The sequence below is a fragment of the Sturnus vulgaris genome, chromosome 3 (assembly GCF_052056855.1).
Source record: "Sturnus vulgaris isolate bStuVul1 chromosome 3, bStuVul1.hap1, whole genome shotgun sequence".
NCBI lineage: Eukaryota > Metazoa > Chordata > Aves > Passeriformes > Sturnidae > Sturnus > Sturnus vulgaris.
Window position 1 is genome coordinate 2,305,371 of NC_142245.1, and position 19,495 is coordinate 2,324,865.

Here is a 19,495-nt window from a genome sequence, read left to right on the forward strand (position 1 = left end):
GTCCCCTCAGCCGGCAGGGCCTGTCCTCAGTGCCCCCGGGTCCCCTCAGCGCCTCCGGGTCCCCTCAGTGCCCCCGGGTTCCCTCAACCGGCAGGGCCTGTCCTCAGTGCCCCCGGGTCCCCTCAGCGCCTCCGGGTCCCCTCAGTGCCCCCGGGTTCCCTCAACCGGCAGGGCCTGTCCTCAGTGCCCCCGGGTCCCCTCCGTGCCCCCGGGTCCCCTCAGCCGGCAGAGCCCCTCCTCAGTGACCCCGGGTCCCCTCAGTGCCACCGGATCCCCTCAGCTCGGTACCGACCAGCGCCCGGCCGCCCTCCGAGCCGCCGGGGGTGAGGAGGGCACACGGGGAAGGATTTGGGTGTCATGGGCTCTCTTTTCTTGTAGCTGACTTACACGCCAAGCCTCCTTTTCCTCCCCAATGGGAAGCAACGCTGTGTGGTTGCTTCACCTCCAGACTTTACTGGAGTTGCCACAGAAATGGAGCCCAACTGCAGGGCCATCCTCGCAGGGTTTGTGTAGCATAATAATGTAAATGAGCTTGGATGGAAATGTGATCGGACTGGACGAAGAAACCTGTATTAACAGGAGAAAAATGCCAGTTAATGGGGAAAAAGGCTCAGAGCTTGCCAAGTCAAGCCTAAGCTATTCTAAAAGGCAACAGCACTAACCCTGGGAATGCCCAAGCTCTCTGTATCTCCTTTCTGTCCATTTCCTTTAGTGCCGAATTCCCAAATGCCCCAACCCAGCCCCCAGTGCTCCTGCCAGCCTTAGTAGTCATGTGTGGGATAGCTGCAGCAACACTGCCTATCTCATTCCTGGCCAAGCCTGGCTGTTGAATTATTTGCAAATCACCTCTAGCATTAGGAAATTTTTTTTTTAAATTGTTTTTTGATGTGAAATCTCTTCTGCCAGGAAAGTGGTGACACAGCTGGATGCATGTCCAACAGCATGGAAAGGCGATTGATGAAGGCCATGGGACTGTGTGGTGAGTCACAACAAGAGAAAACATTGTTTCAGCATATAGTTTCATTATTTACCCTGCAAGGAGTGCCATTTGTACAGCAGCTATTTCGTGTTAGCACTCTGTGGTGTGAATTGGCTGGATTGGTAGTGATGCACTGTCATGCCTTGGTGGATTGCTTTCCTCTTTGGAAAACATAGCATCCAGGCCCTTATCTTTCTCCTTGGCTGCACTAAATGGTTGATGCAGACATGGCACAGTAGATGTTTCCCAGCCTGTTCTGTGTAAGATTTTTTTCTTTTGCTGTTTCCACAAACAAGAACACACAGGTCTTGGCCAAAGGCCCGGGGTAAAATTTCCGTTTTCACTTTGTTGAGCAGCACACATTAAATTCCCATTAGAAAAGTTAACACATGTATTTTGAAATTTACTTCAATATGGAAATAACTGAAGATCCTGTCTGAATCTCTGGATTATTGTGGAAACACAATAACCAGACTACAACCAGTCTGGGTACTTGGTATTTTACCCCTAATGTGAATGTGCACGTAACTGCATGTGTATATGTTTAGATTTTTATGTTTGATTTATTTTCTAATGGTGATCAGCTTTCCATGAGCTTTTTGAGAGTGATAATGAGGATTCATGATGCAGTAGCAAAACATCCTTTTTCAGCAGCTCAGCATTTTATTGGATGGTTCAAAGCAATGTGGCTTCAAGAGCAGAGGTGCTGCTCTGGTATTAGGGGACTGCAACATCCCCAAAATAAAGAGGACTAAAATCCTCTTAGAGAAATGCAGAGTATTCCCTGCCTATAGAGATAAATAAAGCTCACCAGAGAAAATTATTCCAAGGTCTGAAACCTCAAGCTACTGGGCACTTTTTGGCTGACAGCTCAGTTTTGGAGGAGTGACAAGCTGCTGCAGAAATGCAAGTGGGATGGTGCTGGTAAAAATGTAATTAACTGCACTAAGGAAGGAAAGGCATGAAGTGTCCAGAGCTTTGAACATACCCTGGAGCTCCCAGAGCCAAACCTGGAAGACACAGCACAGCACAAATGTGCTCTGGTAGGGCCCCAGGTATGTCACTGCCACAGGTGAGGACATGAGGGCAGTGCTGCCCAGAGCTCTGATGTGTTGTGAGTCCTGGATGCCGTAAGCAGCTCCCCTCCCTTCCCACGTGGGACATCTCTCACGGCAAATCTTTATTTCCAAATCAATGGTAAAATCCCCATTACTGACATGCTCACTTTGCAGCTCCAAAATCATCTAATTACACTGCTGAACGGGTGCTTCCAAATATTCAAAATACAAAGGCTGTGAGGGGTTTTTTTGGTGCTAGCAGAAGGTGTGAGAGCACTACACAGTCCCTCCTGGAACGTGTGGAACAATCCAGCTGCTATCCTCTGTTCCACTTGCTGTCTCTGGATTGTGCTGTGGATGTCAAAGCTAAAGGATGCTGCCGCTGTGCCACAGCTGACCTCTGGAGGGAGGCTGTGCACCGCAAGGACTCTGGGGCTGGATGGCACTGGAGTCCTTCAGACATCGGGAGAGTTGGGCTGGTGACAGCCTGACTTCAGCTGCAAGGTGTGCTTGAGGACTGCCTGCTTTTTACTGAAGCCTTTTTATTGTGGAAGTAATTATCACTGCTCTTCATCTCTCTGGATTCTGATGCTACAGCAAGAAAATCTGCTGTGTGGTGCATTCCACCCAAAATCTCCTTATTCAGTCCTGGCAGCTTGGGAGAATGACACAAATTCACACATTTGGCTAATTCTGAAGGTCATCTTGGAAGCCGTTGTGAGGGCATTGCTCCAACTGTGCCCTCTCAAGGGAGGGAAATAGTCTCCTCCTTGAGAAAATCTTTGTTTCATGCAGCAGCACAGCCTCCTGAGAACTGTGCTGGCAGGTACAACCCAGCTCCTCCTCCTGTATTTCCTGGGATCTGTTCTGTTCCTGGTTTTGATGCTGCTGTATGAAGCTGTTGGTATCACTCAGATCAATGTACAACTTACTAAACAGGTTTAGCTTTTTTTACTCTTCTTTATACTCTAATTGCTTAATGTCAAAACCAACACTGATTCTTTCTACCAATCAATAGGCACTCCTAGGAATAGGCCTTTTCATCAAGGACAAAATCCATGAAATAACCGTTCGGCCCCTGATATTGTGTCCTTGCAGAAGAGACTTGGGAAGAAAGCTGAGTCTCTTTTGGCATGGTTGTTTTCAAGGGAAAAAAAAAAATCCTAAATTGTCAGCAGGGCTTATAAAGACAAATAGTGATAAAAGCTGAAGTGTTTTGCCAAGAAGTTCTCTGTTGAATGCAGCTGAGATGAATGCTACATAGAAAAACAGTCTCAGGAGAGGGTCTGCAGCAGATTTGCTGGGGTTTGGGAGAGGGGTATTTCAGATATAAGAGTAATGTCAACAGAGGTTTGGTTGTGGGGTTTTGGGAGGTTTTGTTTTTGTTATCTTTGTCACCTAATTTTTTTCCTAAAACTGTTTCTTTTTTGGATGTTGTAAATACAGACTTCTTATATGCCCCTGCACTTCAACTTGACTTGATGTAAAGGTGATTTCAGAGTTACTGAGGAAGAGGGAGGCCCTCCTCAGTCAGGGATGTGGCAAAGTAGAAAGGGATGGTGGGGCAGTCCAGCAACTCTGCACTCCCAGCTTCCCAGGTACCATATAGGCCAGGATGAGGGCTGGGATCCCTAGAGTCAGGATGGCTTTCCAGTGCCACAGAGCAGGACAGGAGTTCACTGAAGAGCTGCCAGCTCTGGGGGTCCTCAGAGTTCATCACTGACTTGGTTAGCAAGATTTTGTCACTAAAACCTTCTGTTACTGATCCTGCAGCTTCTGTGCCCTATGGCACCTGTGGAGGAGAGAATGCTGTGCCCCTTCCTTCACCATTTCCTATGAGGGTCTCTGTTCTACTACACCCAGGGATTCTGAAATTATTTCTGCTACTTTTCATGTTTACTTGTCCAACACTGTGCCTTGGAACACACAGAACTCAGTGGGAGGACTCCAGATGACTTCCGTGGGATGTTCTGTTAATAACAAGCTCTGACTCTTTATTAGTTCTTCATCTGCAGATCATAATGTTAAAAAGCTGAGGGGAAGGAATAAAGATGATCATTTTGTAGCTGGTTGTCAGCTAGCTTCCAGGCCAATGGTTAGATGGCAACGAAAATACAAACTGCCTTATTTGTCCCATCAGTTCTCATCCTGTCATTGTATCCTGTTTAAAATCCTATGCACTGCAAGTTCTCAGTTTTCAAGGTGAAGGAATAAATGTCCTGGAGTCTTTCTCATCTTATGTTACATGAGGCTACTGAAATATTGATCCCATGCTTCACCCCATACCCAGCAAATAAAGAATTTCCAGTTGGAAGTTATTTTGTGTCTGTGAGGCAGATCTGGTGGTGCTGGCTCTCAGCAACTTAGTGCAGTAGCTTTTAGAAATGCAAATAGAAGGGAGACAGTGTAATGGAAAGTGACGTTGGTTTGGGGGCAGGGATCAGCACATGTACCCTGGGCCTGATGGAGAAACATCTGGGCTTCAAAGCTGCTTGTGGAGTCCAGTGCTGCTTACTGTGAGCAAGGGTAATCTGCACAAAGAACAGCTAAGAGCATGAAAGCAATGCTTCCAAAGCAATGCAGGGCTGCTGAAATCCCTGAGGTCAAGCAGGGGGAATTCCTATAGAAGAAATTGATTGGTTCTGTTGGAATAAGCCTCATTCCTGTTCCCTTGCTTGGCCTTGCTCAGTTGTGGTTAAATGAGGAGAGGGATGATAATTATCTGATTATCCTGCTATTGACAGTCTGTGGAACAGTTGGGAGCCCAGGCTTGTCCTCTTGCCACTGCCAGCTCCAGGGATGGGTTCAGCATTTGGAAAGAGAAATAACATGTTCCACAATCTCCAACAGGTGCAGTGGCTGTTCCACTGCTGAGTGTACCAGTAGAGAGCCTGGAATTGTCACTCTGTTGGCTCATCTCACCTATGCTCCTAACTCACATCTCCCAAATTACCCACCAGAAAGCATAAATTTTCTCAGTGATTAATTACATATGTTAGGAAAGACTTCCCAGGTATAGGGTACAATTTCTGCTTCAGATGAAAAAGTTAACTATGTCAACTTAGAGCAGAGTCTTTGATTTGATGTGGGTAACCTAGCACGGGGGAAGCCAATGCTCAGTGCTGCTGCCCTGTATCTATCACTGACACCACAGCTGATCCCAGCTCTTCTGGGATCTTTTGGTCTCAGAGTTCTTGGATTTTGTGCCATACCATAACCAAGTCAAATTTAAAATTGTATGTGTAAACCAATCTTTTCCACGACAATTAGTGGGAGAGTGTTAATGTCCATGATCAATTACTCTCATAGATAAACGTTACTAATGTTTCCCTTTCATGTTAGTAGGTATTCTTTTCTTTTCACTACACTTCACAACACGTTGCTTAATCCAGACATTAGATAAAAGAGAAGAGTTTATTTAGAATTAAATACTAATTTATAAATGGAATATGTAACTTGTTTTCCAAACTCTGTGATATATTGGCTTTGTTACAGATTTATCCAGAACACCTGAAAAAGGACTGTAGTTAGCCAAGACAATGTTTTCATATTACAGCTTTATTATTCATAGAATCATAGAATGGTTTGGGTTGGAAAGGACCTTAAAGATCATCAAATTCCAGCCCCCCTGTTGTGGGCAGGGACACCTTTCCCTAAACCAGGTTGCTCAGAGCTTCAAGACTTCCTAACTTGCTACAGCCATTTAACTCCATTCAAAGTATTTCAAGGTCCAATGCTCATTTCTGTGACTTTTCCATTAACCTCTTCCTATCACCCCTACATAACTGGCTACTCAGGTTTCTGCAGCTAAGGGCTTTTCATCTCTGCTGCAATGATTTCAGGTCATACAGCTGCCCTGCAGCACATGCTCCATTTTGTCTGCATGATGTCTGTAACACAATAACCTGCTATCACTTTAGAAAAAGATGTATTAAATTTTCCAGGCAATAACTAAAGCAGCTTAAGTAAATGGGGTTTTTCCACACGGGAGAGATAAAGTTACTTAAATTATTTCATTTTACACAAGGTGCTGTATGTTCTCCCTAGCAATCAGTGACAGCTCTGACTAGGAATGCTCTCCAAAGTTTGTATTGGTTACACATGGGGGCATTAAAGTCAGCTCTTTCACATTTTATAAACTGCCTCACCTGAGTCAGTGAATAGCACCACTGTAGGCTATGCAAGTTTTACTTTGCTCAGAGCATAAGACAGAACAGAATCCATCACAACAGTCGGGAACAAAGCACACACAAACACCAGGGCCTTCTCCTTCAGCTTTGCCACCATGTAACGTGCCTTGGGTGCAGGAGATGTCAGAGCATCCACCATAGCATCTACAACCTCACTGCCATTAGTACTGCCCTCACTGAGGATGCTGTTGAAAAAGTTTGCTCGCTCTTGAACATACTCCTTGTTGTAAACAGCCTTTTCCTCTTCACTCAGTTCACTCCAGATCTCTTCGGCACTGAGTGGTGGCTGAATTTTTGTAGAGCGTGCATAATTTCCTGGCTGGATAATACAGACCTGAAAGCAAAATGTAAAACTTACCAAGGTGCAATCAGTCATTGTGAATTCAATTAAATGCTCTAGTCAGTAACACAGATCAAAAGCCCTCTACAGACATCCTGAAAATGCTGCTTTGTTGAAATTTTAACCCTGGAAACTTGACTGAAATCAAATATATTCCCGTGAAATATTTAAGATTGCAGAGGTGCTTTATTCTGACTTCCTCATTTCACTCTTATGTTAATGTTCTTGTTTTGACTACTCAGCACACCCTCACAGAATGCAATGGAACATCTTTGATTGCTGTAGAATGCTTAACAGTATAAATGTTTTGACAATATGGAGACAAAGCATTTCAGTATAACTTTGATTGGAGAACCTTGCAATTGATAATTTTTGGACCCAATTTGGGACAAAAGATTATCAGGTCCTGGGGAAAGAATTGCTGTTTTCCTCAAGTACATGTAATTAAGGTCTTGCCAGGGAATTACAGGGCGCCAAAAGTCTGCCTCTCACTGAAGCCATTAGCAAATTTCTGTAGATACGTGCACATAGATTTACATGAAAAGCACACAAGTCCTTTGTTGCTCCACGTTTTCTTTGTGTGTTGCTGCTGTTCTTCTCCCTTCTGAGTATTCCAGGGAGTTCTGGAGCAGGCTAAGCACTCACAGCACACATGCTGATCCTCAGTTAGCAGCAGCCTTGTTCCAAATATTTGTAGATATACAACATTAAAAGCTCTGTGGCATTTAACTGACCTGATTTCTAAAGACTGTAACACAAGGTGAGGAAAACCCATGCTGAGCTGTGTCAGAGACTCAGCGATCTGACAGGCATTCTCTGGCAAGTCTGTGTTGATATAAAACCCTGATGTCCTCACTCAGCCACCCAGCCCACCTGTGTCAGTGCCTGCCTGTTGGCCTGCATGGATTCACTGCTCTCAGCACTGGGGTGCAGGTCCTATGCACAGGGAGAAGGAAGGGATGCAGACAAACTCCAGCAGAGGGATGGTGGCACAGCTGGAACAGCTTCGTGTGCCTCAAGCAGCTTTGTCACACAGCATCCTCCTTCAGGTGCTATTTAGAGAAGTGTTTGGTATCAGCCAAACTAACACCAATAGTAATCTTCCCACATTTATTGTCAACAAAGGGGTTCTGAAAGCTTCCTTTTTTACAGTTGTCTTGGAGAGAGGGAGAGATGGTTTGGTTTTTGCCCTTCCCACATCTTCTGTAGCCTTTCTACTGGAAGACACACACTTTGTTTCCTGTAGGCTGTCAGCTTGCCTGGCCAGAGCTCAGTGGGACAGAGCCATAGCTCAGTCTGCTCCTTGCCACTTCTGTGCAGCTTTCTCCTGACAGGACAGAAAGGACACCAGAGCAGTGCAAGGGAGCACAGGAAAAAGGAACCATGTATTTTGTAGGCCCTCCACAGAGTAGGTTCTCAGGCAAATGCCAGCCAGAAAAATACCTCTCAAAGATACTCCAGAAATGTTTGCCAGCCTGGCTCACTCAATTATGTGCTGGGACTACTGCAGAGGTGGAACAGGAAAAATCCCAAAACAACCAGAGTAGCTAACCTGTTAAACTAAGCCCTTCCATGCATTTGAGATTATCCTCAGCTAATCAGCAAAAATCCTCATCATGCTGTGTGGTATTAGGATGTAAAGTCACTTGCATTTTACAGCCCTTCATATTTATCAGACAGGGGTAGCTAATAGATGCATAGCAGTAATATTTTCCAACACAAAGCTCATGAACAATGCTGTAAATCTGTGTACATAAAAAGTAGACCAGTGCAAACCTGCCAGGGAAGACTTTGAATGTTTGAGAAAAGTCATCCAGCAGTAGAGTGACTCCAAGGAAGAAGCCCAGTGAAGCTACTTAAGTGATCTAAGCTTCAGGTTTGACTATTAGAGTTGCTTAGGGCACTAAGAGCACTCTTAGAGCCTCTTAGGTTAAGAGAATAAAAACATAATTACTCTGCATAATGCTGCCTCTTGCAGCATAGCTGTTCTCACAAAAAGCAAGCAGTTGGTGTTGTAAGGGAGAGAAATAAGCCCTCAGGCAAGTGACAAGCCTCCTTCTGGCTGCACAGCACTGTGTCTGGGCTCTTTGCAGCCACCCAGGGAACATCTGGGTTCCTCACTGCTGTTGGGAGCTCAGGCAGGCTGCGGCAGGAAGCTTCTCCACTGCAGAGGATGTGGAGAAAGGAAGGAAGTTTCAGTGCTGACATACAGACCTGTTAGCAGCTTCTCAGAACCAAAAACATCACCCAGGACTGCTGTTCACTGTGATTTCCAGCTAACTGATTAGCCACAGAAAAACCACCTCTTCCCAAAAGGAATCTGCACCCATGAAGGCAGTTCTGATCTTTTGTCTTTGTTGCTTTGTTTCACATAACTCATTCCATCACTTACCTGCTTTCCAGGTTCTTGTTACATCACTTACCTGGACACCAAACTTCTTCATTTCCAGTCTTAAAGCATCACAAAATTTTTCAATAGCTGCCTTGGTCATAGAATAAATGCCATTTCCCAGAGTAAAATAGGCAATGATGCTGGACATGAAAACAATACGTCCTAGAAAGAAAACAGTACAAATAACTTCACTCTCAATTCATCTCAGTGTTCTGAGCTGCTAAGAATGTGGTGATTAACAGGAGACTGTTTTACTGCACACTGTGCCAAAACTGGGCAGTGTCAGTGTGCAGTCCCAGCACAGAAGAGCTCTCAGCTCTCTTAAGCAGAAAACTTCACATAAACATCTTCCACCTAGTGACAGATGTTGGACGAGACAAAGTGTAACACAATCCCAGTGTGCTGCTTATTCCTTCTGAGCCTGAGATAGGATGAAAAAGATGGAAACAAAGCAGTGTCCTAAAGACTGAAAAACAATAGTAAGAGACTGTGCTAGTAAGAGGAGAAGGACTGCAGAGGAAAGCAGATGTGATTTTCCCTGTGGTGGGTATATGGTTACTAATATCAGTTTTCTCTGTGCTAATGATGTCTCTGCACTGAGACCTGGCTTTATAACTGTGCATATGAAGTCCAGGCCAGACTGTGCAGTGCTAAGCTTCACCGAGGAAATGTGACATGCCAAATGCGTGCAGGTTTACAATACCTTACAATGATTTCCCTGATCTATGCTGCTTTCCCTTCCTTTCTAACTCCTGCCGAGTGCAGGCATGCCTTAAATAGCAGAGATTCCTCAACTGAGGCACTGGACTGTGGTTCATTTCCATTGTTTCCTTGTAAACTTCTGTCATATACTCCTACCATGGGGTAAGGAATGTCTGAGTGTGGATATACAAACACCAGAGGTGAGGGAGAAGATGGCCTTGTTACTGACAATCCAGAGAACACAGCTGCACTCCTGTTGCTGCCACAGATGCAGATAACATCTGGGCCCCAGATCCCACCAAATGTAATAGGCTTGGGGGATATCAAAAGGTATCATGGGAATGCAGTGAAATATGTCATTTTGAATTAGGTTCCCTGCCTTCCTATACAGCATCCCAAATAAATCTTACATACAGTAAGAGGAAAATAACTACCAGCTTGCTGATCAAGAGGCTCTATCAGCTGGCCTGGCCAGCTGGAAAAGATATGAGGAAGTGTTGCTCCTCTCAGGGTAGGATGTTTAAGTCCTAAGCTGGAGGGCATAACCTCCTTTTATAAGTATTAATAATTGTATTAATGACTTTGAAGTGTTTCCTCCAATAGGTGCACATCCATGGCAGTAAGCCTTGGATAGGTTGACCTCTACCTTTGGCCTCCTTTGTCCAGTAGCTGAGTGGTCTGAGGCACACACCCAGGATTTGGGACACCTCATTTAACTTCTCTTTGTGCCTAAGGGAATTGAAACCCAGCCTCCCCAGAAGAATGCTCTCATGTCTGTAATTCAAGCTTTTCATTTGGACAGGTCACTTGCTGCCCCCAAACACATAAGCTTTAGCTGTCCTGGTTGTTTCTGCAAAGAAGGCAACAGGAAATCTTCCTGGGATTCTTCCTAGAGTGCCTTGGCCTTGAAAATGGAGTGCAGGAGTTAATCAAGGAAACACTGACAGCCCTGAGAGAGACAAAAAAATATTCCTTTGAGCTAAGGTGTGTGTGCAGCCTTCCAGACCCAAACCTTCTAACTGTTTATGCATGTGCTTAATATCCCATGCACAATTAGTCCCTTTTGCTTCAAAGTAACCCTGTGCAATTCATGGGGCCAGAGAAATGCCTCTGGTGGATCAGCTTCACAGAGTTTCAGCAGTAAGCAGGACATGACAGGGAAAAGAGATGTCTCCCTGTGGAATGGCCACATAACACACACTCACTGAGTGCATACAATAGCACATTCTTCTACAAAAACACATCCAGCTCACAGTATTTAAAGATTTCCTTTTTCTTGTGTCACAATATCATCAGCCAAAGGCATCCAAGCAGAAAGAAGCAGAATAGCCCAAAAAAAGGGATGCTTTTATCTTACCAACGTTTGTGTAGCAGTGACACCTGGGGTTTCCAGGTGAAACCTACCCCTTCCTGTGCTTGATGCTGCACACAGAGCACAAATCCTCACCCTAAAGAGCCTACAGCCAGAACAGACAAGGAAGAGGGGAATCTTCTTCCTCAAGCACAGATGGAGACAGGGAACAAACTGCAAAGCACCCAAGCCATGCTGCCATGCTGCAGAGACCTATTGACCCATTCCTTCTCAGAAAGAAGGATAAAGCCCACATATAGGGAGGTTCATGCAAATGCATTTATCCCACTGGACACCCGTGCACCTCTACATACTTGAAGTTTCCTGCCCAAGGTCACAGAGGCTCCATAGAGCTGGAACTGGAAGCTGGATGTCTCTAGTTCACCTCTGTAGGGTCATTCCTCCTCTCCTAATTGCCAAACAGTAAAATTGTAAAGCCTAAATAATAAAATTAAGCAGTTTAATGGAGCTTTGTGTTTTCTGATTGCCAGTGCTTAAAAAGGCTTAATGATCTATGGTAAATATTCTTCCTTTCTATTTTAAGTCAAACACTGAAATACTTATTTATAAATACTTTTTTTCTATGTAGTGCAAAGACAAACTCTTTAAGGATATTTTTCCCCTTATGACTTTACCCTCTTTTCAGGATCAAGTTGCTCTTTCAGGCCACACAGAAGGAGGCTGTCATTTCAGTTCAATGAAAGACAATTAAAGCCTCTTTTATAGATGCTACATTACCCTGATTATAGTAAGCTAATTATTCTACAACTCTAAATAACAGTGGATTAGCATTACCCTTGTATTTCCTTAGAAGGGGGAGAAATGCCAGAGTTGTCCTGATGCTCCCAAGGATATTCACATCTGCAAATTTTTCATATGTCTCCATAGGCAGCCACCCTGTCTCGCCAAATGTTGATATTCCTGCATTATTGACAAGGCCCCAGAAACCTATGGAAGAGAAATGACTCAGCAAGCATCTTTAACTGCAAAGCAACCACTGTTAGATAACAAAGCAACACCACTGATTCAGACCCTTGCAAGAAACTGAACAGCTGTATAACATTTTTGTCTTTTCTACTTTAAAGTGCAGGCATGTCTTGTTTAATTAAGGAAGGCCATAACCTGGGCTAAACAGAATCATAGAATAGTTTGGGTTGGAAAAGCCCTTAAAGATCATGCAATTCTAGCCCCCCTCCCATGGTCATGGACACCTTTCCTGTAAGTCTCAGTGCTATTTAATAATCACTCACTCTGCAGTTGTCTTAAGATATTTATGAATAACATGATCTGGGAGCCTACATCTTACTGCCAATGTGGTGTACCCTGAAATTTAATTACTTTAATCCCACTGTGTGCTATGAGCAGCTTTGTGAAAATTATATTAAGCAGTCTAAAGGCTAAGGGGTACTATTTTCAAAGTGCCTGACTACTTTAACAAATTAACAAATCAAGCAAAGTCAGTGGCTACAGTATTTTTTAAATTTTGTATTTTTGAACAACTTTATTCCCCATGCAATGACAGATTTCGGTGCTAAGGAGCCCACCCCCTGACACAAAGATTTCAGTGTTTACAAGCAGAAACACATTGGCAGCAAAGCTCGTTCTGACAGAGCTCAGTGACAGGAAGCTGAAGCCCTTCAGCTGAAAGCCACAGCAGGTCTCCTGTGAGCCCTGTGCAGTGCTAACAGCCTCAGCTGTGGGAATGCTGTGTGTTGGAGTGGGGAGTGCTCACAGGCTGGAGCTGACACGCTGCCTAAGGGCTGATTAAGCCCTGCTGACTTGTTCTTGCCTGTACAGCAAAGCAGGGAGTGACACAGTGCTTTTGAAAACATTTCTGTTCCTGTCCTTCACTCCTGACTGACAGCATTTCGAGAGTGGCCAGCAGCGTAACTAAGGAATACCAGGGCAGCCTGACTGGCACTGAAACAGCTGAATTTGCAGCTTAGTTCTGCCAGCCTTGACAAAGAATCTTTGTAGGTGTCCAAGGCAAATAATTGTTTTGTCATGCCTTCTACAGGACCTCCAAGCCTGGGCTTCTGGGAAGGCAGAGCAGATTTTAGTGCCTCTGTTCCTCGGGACACATGAGTTTGGGGCAGGGGTGATGCTGGCCCAGCTGTAGCCTCCTGTACCTGTGGCAGCAGAGTTATTCTCAGGGGACTCTTGATCACCTTAGTCAAGGCATTGTAGAAACCTTTGGGCTGAATCCTTTTCTTTCTGGTCTTTTCTGAGAAAACTACTGCAATAATCTCATGGTACCTTGAAATACTTATTTCTCGTGGGTCCTTCTAGAGCCCCACCAAGAGCTGCTAATAACAGATTTCAATCAGAACAGTAGTTACAGATGAAACAGAAAAGTTTTGGAATTAGTTTGTAAAGCAGACCTCTGTAAGCTTTTCTAACACATATATACACTCCTTGTATTACCTAATGAAATTGGTATTTAAACTGAGAAAGAAACTGATTTCTTTTAGTTAATGTCTCATATGCCAGGCAAAACACTCAAAATCAGGTATTTCCCACACAGAACACTTGGATAACTCTATCCTCCAAAGAGAATCAATCACTATTCAGCAGTCTGTCACCCAGCAATCCTTGACATTGGACCTCTCTTACAACTTCAGTTACAGACAGACTGCTGCCTTGTAATGCAGCAGTTTCCTCTGGACTCACTTCTTATCCATGGCCCCAAATGTTAGCAGACAGAGGAGAGGAAATGGACTTTAAAATTGGCCATGGAATTGGGCATCCTAGACTTCCTTCTTCCTCCTGCCACTGCCCTATTTTTCCCTGTATTTCCATCATTCTCTGGCTTTATTTCTCCATCTGAAAATGGAAGCCTGCCCCACACGATTTGCCTCCCCATAAAATGCTTCCAGATCAATGGCTTAGAGAGACTTCTTCAGAAGTTAATTATTAATATTTTTGTACTTGCACATGATCCAAACTGCAGAAGGGCTGAGTGGCTGCACACCCCATCTGTTTCTGCTCAAAGCTGGAGGTTTCTGTACTCAGGGCTATTTTTATATAACCCAACTCTAACACAACCCAAACTAAAGCCTGGCATCACTGCAAAAGCTGCTTCCTGATCTTTTCAGCTTTACCTTTTCCAATTAAAAAAAATCATTTCGCTTCTGCCACTGCACCCTGTGCAGCACAGCAAGAGCACTTGCTCCTCATACCCCTGATTTCATCAGGCCTTCAGAAATACAGCCATTAATCTTTAGACAATTGATTTTCTTCCTCTTTCTCTAAACTGTGAAAGTCCGTTTAGGTTGCAAGGCTTAAGTTTTCTCTCCAGCCATTTGCCTCATGTGCTTCAAAGCCTCCAGGTGGCTGCTGGTGAGGCCAGCCTGTGTGTATCAATAGAGCTCACAAAATAATGGCTCCTTCCTTCTGTGTAGTGGCCAGATCAAAAGCCACGAGGAGAAAAATTGGCCTGACTTAAACTAAAACAGACTTTTTAAAGAAAAGATTAAGTTAGACACAAAAAGATACTGCACCCAATCAGTTCAAAACACTCTGCCCTCAAGCAAAACACATTGTTTCTTAGAATATTCTGGCATTCCCAAATGGGAAATGTTCTGATATTTTCCAGAATGTTTCCTGCCACTTTGTTCAGCTGAATCAATTCACAAAATTCTACCCAAATAACAAAAAATTCATTATTCCCTTATGCCACTTTCTCAGGATATTTCATACTTCCTGAGAAACAACCTGCCCAGCTCTGTATTCAGGATACTTGAATCTGCTTTGGTCTTTCTTTCCTGAAATGTTTGTGGTAAAAATGATTGCTATAAATGTGCATTCAAAACATATTGTAAATTTGCTTAGCCAAACGCAGCTCAGGTAACCTAACAAATACAGATGGAAATCCTGAAGGACAAGGCACAAGAATTGAAAAGCTGAAGAGAGTGACACTGCACTTCCTCAGTGTCCATGCAGAGACACATTTGGAAAAAGCAGCTGATGCTTGGTGTGTCAGACTGTCAAAACAGAACTCAGTCCAAACACAGTTTATAAAGACAGGTGTTAGACTATGCTACAGCAGGCAGGGAAAAAATACTGGAAAGCAGGTCTGGATGTCACAGAAATTTTCACTGATCTCTGTGTTGAGAAAATGGATCCTGACAACAAAGATTAAAAGATACAGCCATGGATCTAAGAATCACGTTAGGAAACTGAACTTAAGACTAGTGAGGCTTTCTGGAGAGCACATAAGCTCCCCAATAATTTCTACTTCACCACATGGTGTCCAAAAGGCACATCTCCAAAGTCCTTAGTTAGGCCCAAAAGATATCTGATATTTTTTCCAGAAACTCTTAAAAGTCCTCTTCCTTTTAAAGTTAATCCAGCTGCAGGTTTGCAAAACCTTTTGAAAATCATTTGTTTCTGTGTTGGTGCCAACACTCATATAATACCTGAATTCTGCCACACTCTCTAAATTCCAGCACATATTCTTGGGATCATTGATCTTTGGAGTTTCTCCTCTAAGCCTGAGCCCATATGAAAATGACAGAATCTTTCCTGATAGATTCCAGACCAATACTAAAGGAAACTACCAAAGGAAGGAAAGTGTGATTTTCCTTGTTCCTTTGGAAAAATGAGGAGGGGGAACAATCTGTCTGTGGCAGTGCAGACCAGATGAGATTCCTGAGTTATATTTACATCCATTCATGAGTCACCATCCTTTGCTTGGAATATTATGCTGAAATTCACTGTAAGGATAATCTATTTCTATAGGGAGTCTGGACTAAAATATTGTACCATGGGTGAATTCCATGAATACAAAATCATAATTAAATGTAAGAGAGTACTTAATAACCTTTGAGTAGGAAGTGGGACTAAAACTAATATCCCTCCATTCCAGCTAGCTAATGTCACCCACTCACAGCAGCTAAGAAAAAGAATTCTGATTTGAAACAGAAGAAATCAGAAAAATTCTGAGGTTTTCTGTAGAGCCTAATAGAATTGCAAATCATTGTGCTCTGAAGTCCTGGTCTACTTCATGTTGGCTTTGGATTTCTACTCTTGTGTAACAGAGAGAGAGAAGATAATGAGGGGCTTGGGCTAGTTATGGTTACAGCACAACTAGAAGGTTAAGGAGAACTGTATTTTATTGCTGATATTCTGATTTTCTTCTGATATTTTACACATTTTTGTGTACATTTCATACTTAATAATCTACTTAAAATAGAAAGTCTCTTTTAGTCTTTTGTAAGTCTACTTATCCTGGGCCCACAAAAAAGGCAGATTAAGTTGATTTAAAAGACAGCATATCTGCCAAAAAGCCCTGCTTGTCTGAGATGCATAGTATGTGGAAAGGATGATACTGCAATCATAAAGAATATTTAATCTTTACCAGGATTTACTCTGAGCTATTTAAATGCAGGCATGCAAAAGCCAATTATCATTTAACTGCTTCATTTTGGTCCAGCTTCTGAGGTTTCATTTAGAATCTGTGGCCTTTGCACACTTACCACTAGGCCTGGGATTACTGAAGTGACTATTTTTGGAATGATACAGGAATGTTTTGGTGACCAGAATTTAGAAGTCCAGCACAGCAATATGATATAGTTAAAATCTTTCATACCTGTGTGAAACTGATTAGAGTTAAAATGGCAAAAAAGGATGGAACAATCCCTAAGCAATACATAGTGATTCTCAGGGATAGGTTTCTCTTCTCAGTCCTTACAGGGAATTGCTGAACAGAATTCTCCTGTTCTGAGAGAAGGAGAAACAGAGAAAACTCTCCCAGGCTACTTACAAGCTAACAGTGACATACTGAACACTGCCAGCAGCTACTTAAAAGGTGGATATTTTCATAGCTTTTAAACAACATAATGCATCATCTACTGTAACCTCCACTGGATTCCTAAACTAGTTTGAATTGTTTGTGCAAAAACCAAAAGCAGACTTTTTATCTGTCCAATGCTTATTTACAACAGTTTACTGGACTCACCACCGACTCTTTGCTCTCCTCATTACAAATGTCTGAGCTGCATTTGATTTCCACTTTGCTCAGAACTCTGCTGCAGACCGTGGATGTTGCTGTCCATGATCCACCAGGGGAAATGTCCTAAGGTTTCAGTGCTGAGGGTTGTTTAACTGGTGGGACATTGAGGCACATGCTCCACTGCTCACCCTTTGTGTAGCAACTAACATGTTCTGTGCAGTCACCTTCTAGGTACTTTCAGCACATAAATTTAATTATAAATGGTTCAGAATTCTCTTTCCTAATGAAAAAGAAATTAATTAAACACAATCTTTGACCCAAATATAAAAAAATTACAATTCCTATATTTAACAAATATATTGGTGAATATAACAGCTAAACTCCTGTTTAAACACGAAATTGAAACTGTTTTTATAAAGGTAAAATACCAAGGAAAGCAACATATCTATTTTCAGAGGTGCCTACTTAAGTCTTTTTCTTCTGGTCTGCATGAGTATTGTCACAGTTTTCTTACAACTGAGATAAAAATATTTGTGCCCCTCTATTTTAGAAATTATGAAGAAGACTTTTAGTCCAATAACAGCAGACGTTAAAATAACTCCTTTGCTTCTTCTTATTAAGTAAAATTAAGAATACTTGATAAATGTGAATTTCCCCATGTGGCCTGTGTGCTACCTGGATCTATAAAATTACTTTTTCTTTGCTGCCTTTGCAGAATACCCTCAAAATTCTGCAGCAGCAGAGCTGCCCAGCCATGGAAAAAAGTTTCATAAGATGTGTGTGTTTGCCAGCACAGTGTGAGTGACACCCAGGAACACCACTGAGCACACGTTGTGTGCCTGCTGCATTCCACACCAGCTGTGCTGAGTGTCTGGTGGGCCTGGAATTGATGTGAAGGCACATCCACAGCTGTAAGCAGCAAGGACAACCCACAAGTTAGTGCTGACTCTGGGCTCCAGGGTCTGCATGGCAGCATGAGCATGACCATTACAGGACAGTGTAAGCTGTCGGAATTGCAGGATAAATTATGTGAAACACAGAGTTCCAAACGACCTGGTACCCATGGAGCCTTTAAGGGCTTTTAGGAGACATTTGTGTTTGTCTCTAGGTTGAGGAAAGGCCTGAGAGGGGAAGGCTCTGCCTCTTAATAAGATAAGGTCAAGATCAACCATAAATACATGTGCTTAATGAGCAAAGTCTTGGCTTTTTCTTCCTTCACTTCTCATTCCATCCCCTTCCCAATGAGCTAATGAGCCAGGTAGGCAGAGGCCTTGCATTTCATTATCTCTCTGTGTGCCTCATTCTCCACTTTTATTCCCTGTATGAGCAGGAAGCGTTTGTCTGTGATTTGGAAGGAATCCGCTCTGCACCAAGCGTATCCCATAATTACATTGGATAATTCTCACCCTGCAGTCCCAGTGGAAAAGGAGGAAACTGTGGCCCCATCATTTGTGCCATGTCACATGTGCTGAAGGGATAACCCAGGATTTAGGTTGTCTGCAATTATTCTGGAGCTAATTCTATCCATTCCCTTGGGTGCACGCTCCCTGTAGAGTGTATAATTGACACATTTCCCTTTCAGTAACCTCTCCAGGGACTAGCTTGGCAAACCCCAAGTGGTTCAAGCATCAGCTGCTTTGGTAGGGCACGGCAGCTGCCCTCGCTCCACTTCTTGTACCTATTTCCTCTTTCACAAGTCATGCCCAGAAACACATCACATTCCCATCTCTCCAATGCCTGCACAGTTGTTCTGTGCCTTCTCTGCCGTTTTCTTCTATTGGGTACCTGCAGAGGGGCTTCAGGGTCGCCCCTCTCGAGGAGTTCCTCTCCCGGTGCAAAGGTGAAGCTCCCCCGTGGCGCACGGAGCAGCCCCAATCCGCGTACGCACCAAGGGATTTGTAACAACATGCTGTTGTCGCTACCAATAGCGGTAACCTCACTTAGCCCATCAGTGACGGGTCCAGCTGACCCCTCAGCTGCCCCGGGCGAACCGAGCCGCCGTCTTGGCGGCACCGTGCCCGGCAGCCGAGCCCCCCGCCCTTCGCTCCCCTCGGGCCTCACCTCGCTCGGGCAGGTGGCTGAGCACCAGCTCCTTGGCGGCGCGCACATCGCGGGCGCGGGTCACATCGAGCCGCAGGACGCGCAGGCGGCCGGCGCCGCCCGCCTCCCGCTGCAGCCGCCGCGCCCCGTCCCCGCCGGGGCACAGGCAGCCGGCGAACACGGTGAAGCCCAGGCGGTGGAGGCGGAGCGCCAGCAGGTGCCCGAAGCCGCTGTCGCAGCCCGTGATGAGCACGGCCCGCCCGGCCGGCTCCAGTCGCGCCGCCCCGCGCCGCGCCAGCCGCGCCAGCAGCAGCAGCAGGAGAAGGAGCAGGAGCAGCACAGGGGCCGCTGCCCACATCCCGCCCGCGCCGCCACAGCCGCGCTGTCTGGCAGCGAGGGAGGAACTCAAACCCGCGGGCAGCGCCCTCCCAGCCCCGCATCCCCTCCCCAGAGCAGCGGCCGCCCGCAGGCACCGCCCCGCCCCGCGGGC

General features: G+C 44.5%; 2 protein-coding genes across 2 annotated transcripts in view; one reads left to right on the top strand and one right to left on the bottom strand.

Annotated features, from left to right (window-relative positions):
* The first annotated feature begins 483 nt into the window (after positions 1–483).
* The window catches only part of PAK5 (p21 (RAC1) activated kinase 5), a 159,196-nt gene continuing 140,184 nt past the window's right edge, over positions 484–19,495 (top strand). The window contains exon 1 of the mRNA XM_088162800.1: positions 484–979. Coding sequence (XP_088018926.1) covers positions 931–979 — 49 coding nt within the window. The 5' untranslated portion in view covers positions 484–930. The remainder of the gene's footprint in view (positions 980–19,495) is intronic.
* LOC106865169 (D-beta-hydroxybutyrate dehydrogenase, mitochondrial-like) lies at positions 5,417–19,406 on the bottom strand. Its single transcript, XM_014895062.2, has 4 exons — positions 19,027–19,406; positions 11,808–11,960; positions 8,991–9,121; positions 5,417–6,561 (listed from the first exon to the last, which is right to left on the bottom strand). Exons 1-4 carry the CDS (start codon positions 19,361–19,363, stop codon positions 6,214–6,216), a joined length of 969 nt encoding a protein of 322 aa, XP_014750548.2. The 5' UTR covers positions 19,364–19,406; the 3' UTR covers positions 5,417–6,213.